Below are 9,195 nucleotides of genomic sequence, written 5' to 3' on the forward strand. Positions count from 1 at the left end.
TGAGTAGAAAGCAAAAGAAAGCACAGAAAGGTATCACTTAAATTGGCATAATGCAGAGACATTTTGAACAGAAATAAAAGATGACATGGAAAAAGAAGATATGCTCACAGTAGAGATTTAAATGTTTTAAGTCTTTTAATACTTTCACTACTAATGGAAAAAGCAAGCTTTATTATTTCTGTATAATATTAGAGTGAATAGCCAAAGATACTCCTTAAAAACACCTTTGCTACTAAAGATGTCTCAATATTTAATTTACTGCCCAGGCTTCTGCTGACCTAGTGATAGCATGAAGAGGGGACAGACTAATTTTTCATAACTGACGGTTAATTCAGTAAAGGACTTGTTCTGTTGATTTTGATATATACTAAAGGGGCAAACAGATAAGATATGCATGTACATAGAGTCATATATGCCCAAAGTCTTTATTACTGCTTTAGCTAGTACCTAGCAGGAAAACCCATTAAGGTTTTCTGAAATATGAACTGCTCAATATATTTTAGTTGTTGAACAACATAAGTTAGCACTGTTTGCAATGCATTTCTAAAGTATTTTTTCCCTGCCTGCTAACAGTAATCCCCTGGGATTTTCTTTTAAATAGCACAAACTTTCAACTAAAATAAACTGGTAGAAGCCTAAAGCAAGTTTGGAGAGAGGTCTGTCTTGATTCATAGTGCAAGTACACGGTTGGTATATATTTAAGAATGACAGTGCTGTCTTTCAGTACTGCTGCCCACAATACTTGGAAATATATCCTTTCAGTATGCGAAGACATATCCTCTACGAAGCGCCCAGATAAATCAGTTCACCCTTGGCTGTAACTAAATGCTGTCTAGTGACTTGTGATCGACAGGGCTTTACCCTCTGACAGCCAGATTCATTGTTGGGACAGCAACCAATCGTCGGGTTTGACGACATGAGCCTAATCAAAGTTGGAGTATAAAAAGCCCCCTTGGAATATATAAGGTACACCAGTGTGGCAAGCTGTCTCTCAGATTGCATTTGCTTTCACGGATCTGTTTAGTACTAAAAGAAAAAGGGAAAGGGGAAGGGAAGAAAAAAAAAAAAAAAAAAAGAAGGGAAAAAAGCTGCACTGAATGTGAGATCATGCAAAAGCTAGCGATCTATGTTTATATTTACCTGTTCATGCTGATTTCAGTTGATCCAGTGGCTCTTGATGACGGTAGTCAGCCCGCAGAGAATGCTGAAAAAGATGGACTGTGCAATGCTTGTACGTGGAGACAGAATACAAAATCTTCCAGAATAGAAGCCATAAAAATTCAAATCCTCAGCAAACTGCGCCTGGAACAAGCTCCTAACATCAGCAGGGATGTTATTAAACAACTTTTACCCAAAGCTCCTCCACTACAGGAACTGATTGATCAGTATGACGTCCAGAGAGACGACAGTAGCGATGGCTCTTTGGAAGACGATGACTATCATGCCACCACCGAAACGATTATCACAATGCCTACGGAGTGTAAGTAACCCTGCTGCTTTCGCCTCCCACCGCTCCTCCGAGAGAGTTGTCTCCCTGCTGTAGAGCCACGCAACTCCTCCTCGGGCTCTCCCAACAGGCTGCTGGCTGAAGTCTGCTAGAGGGAGGGAGGAGAGCGTTATTTCTAAAGAATTTGAGCCAGGTTCAGATGACCGTGTTGCGATCCTTTGTTTTACTGTTCGGTTTTCGGCTCCTTATAACGTGTATGCCCTGTAGCACTTAGGATTTGCCCATTGCCTTAGAAAGCAAAGGGAGATCTGCAGTTTAGTTGACTTCGTTATCTGCAGTACTCAGGGCATTTCCTATCGCAAATGTAAAGCACAAGTGCAGATAACGAGATAACTATATTTTTCTGAGGGAGGTTTCCCTGGCCAGTATCTTTAGGAGCAATAGAAATCAGCAGAAATACAGCTTAGAGCACTAGACCTACCTAACTGCAACGTGTTATAGCAAGTGCAAGTATAGAGTTAAATTCTTGCTTCTTTGCTGATCCCATAAACTAGCACCACCCACCTCTGAGTTAAAACTATATATTTAAAGCAAATATGTGTGTAACAGATTTAAATGTTAAAATGTCCATGCTATAGCAATCAGCTCCAGTAGTCGTGCCAAGGAAGAATGAAGGCATTTACTGAATGAGCAGATTCTGAGTTATCTTCTGAGTGCTAAACATCTGCTATGGCTCCTATCAAGTATCTTTTGCATGGCTAATACTATAGTATCTTATGTTCTTCATCAGCTAAAGTATTTGGCTATGGCAGCTGTTTTTTTAAATAACACTTACGAATATGATGTCAAAAAGGAAAAAGATGACAGGAGCTATAAGGCATGTTAGCAGTTACAGATATCGTTACAATACACATGCTAGAATAATATCAGCTGCTCTAGCCAGCTAAAAATGTACGCATCGATGAAAAAGTAACTTTATCTGTAAAATTTTTCAACTCATTAATTAATAAGATGTGTACTTAATAGCAATATATTACTGCAGCCTTATCACAAAGTTGAGCTCTGCCAGCAGTTTTATTCCAGCCTGTTACGTCCAAGGCTTTATAACTATTTTTAATTGAACTGTTATATAATTACAATGACTGAAGAAAAGTCATTGTACTTCATTGATCTGAGCTCATTTCCTACTTTTTATAAAAAGCCCTTGAACTATTTTAAATGCACTAAAGAGACAGGTATCTTAAGTGGTGAGATTTATGAATGTCAAAGCCCTGCACCATTTAAGATTAGTATTACCCATTTTATCCTGGCATGGAAAGACACTGCCATGACTAGGTATGACAGCTGCATCGTAGGCTACAGGAAGGAGGAACGCGGCCCTGCACGTGACTTTTCTATAATATTGTTCAAATGAAAAGAAAACCAAATGATCCTTAGATTAATACTCTTAATTATTTGTTTTTCCATTGAGAAAAGAGATTAAAGTGTTCATGGAGTTTGCCCCTGGCTGTCTCTGTCTGTACGATGTGTAGCACTCTAAGGCTATTCAGTAAATTAGACATAGCTGGATCATCACATACATGTAGCGTCAGCTTATGCAAACTTGCTATTCTGCATGCTTTATGAAGGTCCTCAGGAGATGACTAGCAGTAGTAGTCACTGTGAAGGGGAATAGGCTGTGCCCTCTCCCCAGGTAGCTTTTGTTTGGGAAAGAGGCTTTTTTGCAGCTGCACAGGTCAGCCCACAGTGCTGGTACCACTGGTCAGAGCCCCGAGCACGCCGAGGACCGCAAAGGTCCTCCACAGCGTGCGTCTTCTCGTGACTGCCCGTCATTTCCGAGTTTCAGCCTGAGCACACCTCCGCTCTGCTTAGCCAACGGAGCACAAGGCACCAACTAGAGTTATTTAGGAAGTGATTAGCCAAACCTCATTTTAGCCTGTTTACAAAACAATCATTGGTTCCTTGTCACATGATGTTACTTCTAGGTGATAGCATAATGATTTTGTTGACATCCATTAAATTTGGTGTAGAGCATAAACCACAGAAGAGGAATTAAGTTAAATCCACTTTGTTACTGATACTGTTTATAACATATTGTAAGACTTCCTACATGGTCTGGAAAAAAAAAAAAATTGGGTTTATATATGCATATTTCTTTTTGTTCCCTGTTCAGTAATCTGTTCTTTCCATTCATTTATAGCTGATTTTCTTGTACAAATGGAGGGAAAACCAAAATGTTGCTTCTTTAAGTTTAGCTCTAAAATACAATATAACAAAGTAGTAAAGGCACAATTGTGGATATACTTGAGGCAAGTCCAAAAACCTACAACAGTGTTTGTGCAGATCCTGAGACTTATTAAACCCATGAAAGACGGTACAAGATATACTGGAATTCGATCTTTGAAACTTGACATGAACCCAGGCACTGGTATTTGGCAGAGTATTGATGTGAAGACAGTGTTGCAAAATTGGCTCAAACAGCCTGAATCCAATTTAGGCATCGAAATAAAAGCTTTTGATGAGAATGGACGAGATCTTGCTGTAACTTTCCCAGGACCAGGTGAAGATGGATTGGTAAGTTTATTTAGAAAAATCCCATTTAAATATCTTGCATTTTATTGGAAAGCATTTAAGTTGTGTTTTAAGAATAAAATGGAAGTATTGTTTAGGGAGTGGAAGACACAAGTTCTGTATAGCCAATTCTTTCCTTCTTTGCTCTCTGATCATGTCAAAATCAATAGCATTCCTGTGCCTCCATTTCCCTATTTGAAAAATTGAGACAAATTGCAGTACTTCAGTAAGATGTTGAGAGGCATTAACTGGAAAATGTTTCGGTAATTATTGATGGATGGTACTATCAAAAGTAATGTTGTTTTTCAATTTGAGAGCAAATACTGTTTAATATGCAGTCAAGCTAAAAAGAACAGTTGTTGGATTATTTCATTGATAGAAAAGCTGCCTCCGACAGTGCTGAGAAAGTTTTTTGCATTCAAACTGCGAGGGAGTTTCTTCCTCTTCTGTATGCATACATTTTCTATTAACAACAGCAAGAATTATGTATGTTTAGGAATGTGAGAACAGATCTTCTTCATAATGTTGTGTACCTTTCAGTATGTGATAGAGTGCATCATTCCACCTATTAGAAATGTTTGAATAGAGAAATTCTGCTTGATAAAAGAAATGGGTCATAATGATGAGAAAAAGCATAAAATAACTATCTGGTTTCTTTTTGTAAGTATAGATGAACAAATGAAATCTGAAGCGTACCAGTTAAACTACAGCATTTTCCTTGTTATTTGTTTCTGCAAATCACTAGTCCTCTACAACCCATAAAAATTTGTGAACCTATCACAGCTGAAACAATCACAACCAAGAAATCCCTCCTTTTGAATAAAGGATAAAGAATACTATTTTACTTTTACTTCTATGCAGTAGGATCAATCTGTTTATCATAGAATCATAGAATCATTTAGGTTGGAAAAGACCCTCGAGTCCAACCGTATTTATGTAGCTATGTAACGTTTAACTCCATAGCAGTATAATGCAGTTAAAAGAACTTAAAGGAAAAATGCTGTGATACCTTAATTGTAGATCCAGTACAGATGTGGATCTCCCATACTTGAAAGAGGCCAGCTGGATATCATGATAAGGAACGTCCTTACCATTCAAATACCCGACGCTGTGTTTTCACACATGTGGATAACCCACGGTTATCATCACCTGTAAAGACAAACCGATTCAGCAGCAGGGCAGGGTTAGATGCACGGCTGATAGAGGGAGAGGAAATGTCTCTTCCCTCCGGCTCCTCTCCGGCAGCTCCCAGTACGGGGATGCTCCTCTCACCAAGCCCCTCCCCATATCATTTACCTTTGGGAGGAGCATCTCCAGCAGCTGGACAACTTGCAGCTGTAAAGGCGGGTATCTTGGAAGGGACAAATCCGCGTAACAAAGTTAGCTGGGCTGTTCTTTACTTCTAAGGAATGGTCTTCCTTCGTGGGACAGCCCAGTCAGTGCCAAACCGACACATGGGGCTGAAATCAGTGCGTGGAAGGGAGGAAACTTCGGGAACTTTTTCAAACTCGTGATTGCGAAGGTCGCCGTTTCTTTCTATTCTCAGTCGGTGACTTTGGAAACACACCTTCGGTAGGAAGCACGTGGCTCAGAGATCTGCCAGAAGTACATTCCTGGCCATAGGGCTCTTTCAGGAGTCAAAATATGAGCTGCTCCTCCAAATTCAGTACGGCAAATTCAGCCCTCTGGCAGAGGGGAAAGCTGTGAAGTACAAGTACCAGCAGGTGAAACACTCGCTTCTACTGCCATTGCAAGTCATTCAAGAATGATAGCTGTTATGGAGTGATTTTTCTGCTCCTTGGTCTGGACAAGAAGCCTTCCTTGATATCCAGAAAGCCTTAATCCAATATGACTTTAACGGAGGGAATTTCAGTAGGACTCAAAAAAGGGAGGCCAACATCAGTCGGTCCTGCCCTTGAAAAGTTTTTGGAGTTCTTTGTTTCCTTTTGGGAGTTCTTCCATAGAAAACAAAGTAGCTCTTATTATGGGGTTTAAAACAAACAGACAACACCCTCATCAAAAGTAAAAATCCAGCATCCTCCAAATTTCTGGAACCTTTTAGCAGTTAACAGAAATGATGCTGGCACTGAGATGATGGCGATTTCAGAAAGAGATACTCAGAAATTAAAGCTCTTTATAGAGAAACAGCAGGGAAATGCTGGTCCTCAGCATGAAAAAGAGGAATAATCCTTGAGCAGAGATCAACTGTAGCAGAGATTTGCAGGAGGACAAAGTGTTGTTTGCAAACATTATTTGAGGATATTAATTTGATACATCTGTCTGAGATATCACCTATTTGCATGTTTTTACTGAACTTGGGTTTACCTCAGTAATGCTTCCGATTCCTTCTCCTCTCCTCACAGAACCCATTTTTAGAGGTCAGAGTTACAGACACGCCGAAACGGTCCCGCAGAGATTTCGGCCTCGACTGCGACGAGCACTCGACAGAATCCCGATGTTGTCGCTACCCGCTGACAGTAGATTTTGAAGCTTTCGGATGGGACTGGATTATCGCACCTAAAAGATACAAAGCCAATTACTGCTCCGGAGAATGCGAATTTGTATTTTTACAAAAATACCCGCACACGCACCTCGTGCACCAAGCAAACCCCAGAGGTTCGGCAGGCCCGTGCTGCACGCCCACCAAGATGTCCCCCATAAACATGCTGTACTTCAACGGGAAAGAACAAATAATATACGGCAAGATACCCGCCATGGTTGTAGATCGCTGCGGGTGCTCATGAGATCGTCGTGAGATCCACCAAATTTCATAAATTGTGGAAGCTACCAACAAAAAAAAAAAAAAAAAAAAGCTATACCCCCTCACCAGTCTTTGAAACTGTGAAGTTACGTACGCTAGGCATTGCCGACATCCTATATGCTGTATGATAGGCTGTCGTACAGGTTTAGTGCAGCACCAGCTACAGAACGTGAACTAAAGGACAATATAGTTACCTAATGGCTGGCTTTGAGCCAGTGAAAAACTACAATCAAAATCACCGGATTTGAGACATGAAGCTCTTTACATTGCGAGGGAATCAATATTCAGTCATTCAGACGCAAATTTATATGCGGGTTTCAATACACGTTGGTAATCAGAAGCAAGCTCCTTCTCATCTGAGGACGGAAGGAGCAGGCTTTTAAGTCCATTTCTTCACAGCTTCACTTAATATTGTATTTACAGGAAAATATATACTGGTAACATATACACCACTACACAATACCGCCAGAATCATCCTTAAACACTTGAATATATAGTGCAGAATTGTGAAATGTATCAGATGAAATTCCACATAAATGGACAAATCCTGAAATTAGGGATGGCATAGTGTATTTAGCGTGTTTCCATTCCTTTTTCTCATTAGTATGTTAGTGATCAATGGCAATGGTGCTACGTAAGCAGGCTGAGTAAATAGAGAGATAGTTATCTAAGTGAAAGAATTTAGAGTAATAACGAATTTGCCCTATCCTCAGGTACACTATTCAACATTCGCAAGAAATAGATATTTTTTAAACGAAAGGGAATAGTTTTCTAGACGTAGGAAAAGAAAAGGCAGCAAAGAAGTCTGACATTCAAATTGTAATCCCACATTATAACCTGCCTTTGCAACATTACCGTTTGCACTATGATAAACCAATGCAAATAGTTGGTTGCTACAGATATTGTTTAAAAAACCACTTTGATATAACTGACTTGTGTAATATGTATGCATCAATATTTTGTAAATAAATGTTTATTTTTTAATCACTGTTGGTATATGTTCATCGCAAGAAAAGAATGACTTTAACCTGTACTTTAGTTTAATAAACTAAAAACAATATTGTCTTCATAATATAATTTCCTGGATTTTAACACAAATAATATGTAGGAACAATGCAACAAAGTAAACCATATGTTGAGAATTATACTACATTTTATATGTTTTTTACATTGGTATGAGCCATCTGTGATAAATGATGGGTGTTGACATGTTTATAAGGTTCTTTGAGTTACTGTTTTTATGGTCATTTTGATCCACAACTGAATTTCCATACTTTGAATGTTATGTCCATAAATAATGATGATACCGTAAAAGATTGCTATTAAATGCATTTTATTATATTTAAAAGTTTGCAGCAAAGTATTATCTTATTTGAGTAAACATAGTACATGGATTTCCACACAAATTCTGTACATTTTCCTTATGATAAAAAATTGTTAATTGAAATTAAAAAAAATATATTTACTATAAAGTCCATTTCATTTCACATGTGAGCTACAAATGATAAAACAGGCATTTGTTAAGCCAACACAATCACTGTTAAAACATCTTCATGTTAGTATGATACATATTTTTGTTATATTCCAGAATTCAGTTTCCTTTGTGTAAAACCACCCTAAAATTGCAAAAATGCTTGATTTTCTTTCCCTTCTCCTTTTATACATTTTCTGCCTAGGTAGTAAATCTTTTGTATTGAGTTTTCTACTTTTTTTTTATTTGTATGTAAGGACATTAAAATTTAAAGTCTGAACGATGAGGTTTGAAACTTAAAAGCAAACAGATTTTCTACAGTTTCTTTTGAACGATTAGGAGTTCTGTGTCTGAGCATCAAGCAGATGTTCAGCTTCTCCCGACGTAGTTCAACAGAGCAGGTCTCTGGGGCCCTTAAAAACACTTTCAATTTAGTTTCCCACAAAACACAATCAGAGTAAATAAAAGATAATTGAAAAACTCTTAGAATACGGAGTCTTGGTGAACCCACAGTAAAAGCACAACGCGATTCCCTCTCCAAAAACCAAGGGTGTAGAATTAAGGGAGAAGTCCTAGGTTTGTTGAAGTTAAGAGCAAACCTTCCGCTGGCTTTAAGGGAGACCAGCGTTTTGCCCTTTGACTTTTAACTCATGACATTCAGGCACCAGATAGTCCCTGCTCATTTGAACTATCAATAGTATCTCTCTGCACAAGGCATACCAAAAGCCTCATAAACTGTTTGGAGACTTCAAATGAACTTCCACTGTACGCTGTGTAGTTAGACCTTCAGGGGCTTTCATTGAGTCAGTTCATATAGCAACAGCGGCAGAGGTGTGGCAGCACGGATTTTGGAGCTGAGACAAAACAGAATATGTTCCCAGTCTGCACCGAAGTCCTGGTACAACACCTGCATGACTATTTTTACTCACGATAGCTAAACTAAAG

At 38.8% G+C, this 9,195-nt stretch overlaps 1 protein-coding gene across 1 annotated transcript; it reads left to right on the forward strand.

Moving 5' to 3' along the window:
• The first annotated feature begins 719 nt into the window (after positions 1-719).
• MSTN (myostatin) lies at positions 720-7,211 on the forward strand. Its single transcript, XM_075153977.1, has 3 exons — positions 720-1,480; positions 3,648-4,021; positions 6,382-7,211. Exons 1-3 carry the CDS (start codon positions 1,108-1,110, stop codon positions 6,760-6,762), a joined length of 1,128 nt encoding a protein of 375 aa, XP_075010078.1. The 5' UTR covers positions 720-1,107; the 3' UTR covers positions 6,763-7,211.
• The last annotated feature ends 1,984 nt before the right edge of the window (positions 7,212-9,195 follow it).

This window comes from Calonectris borealis, chromosome 6, assembly GCF_964195595.1.
Source record: "Calonectris borealis chromosome 6, bCalBor7.hap1.2, whole genome shotgun sequence".
Classification (NCBI taxonomy): Eukaryota; Metazoa; Chordata; class Aves; order Procellariiformes; family Procellariidae; genus Calonectris; species Calonectris borealis.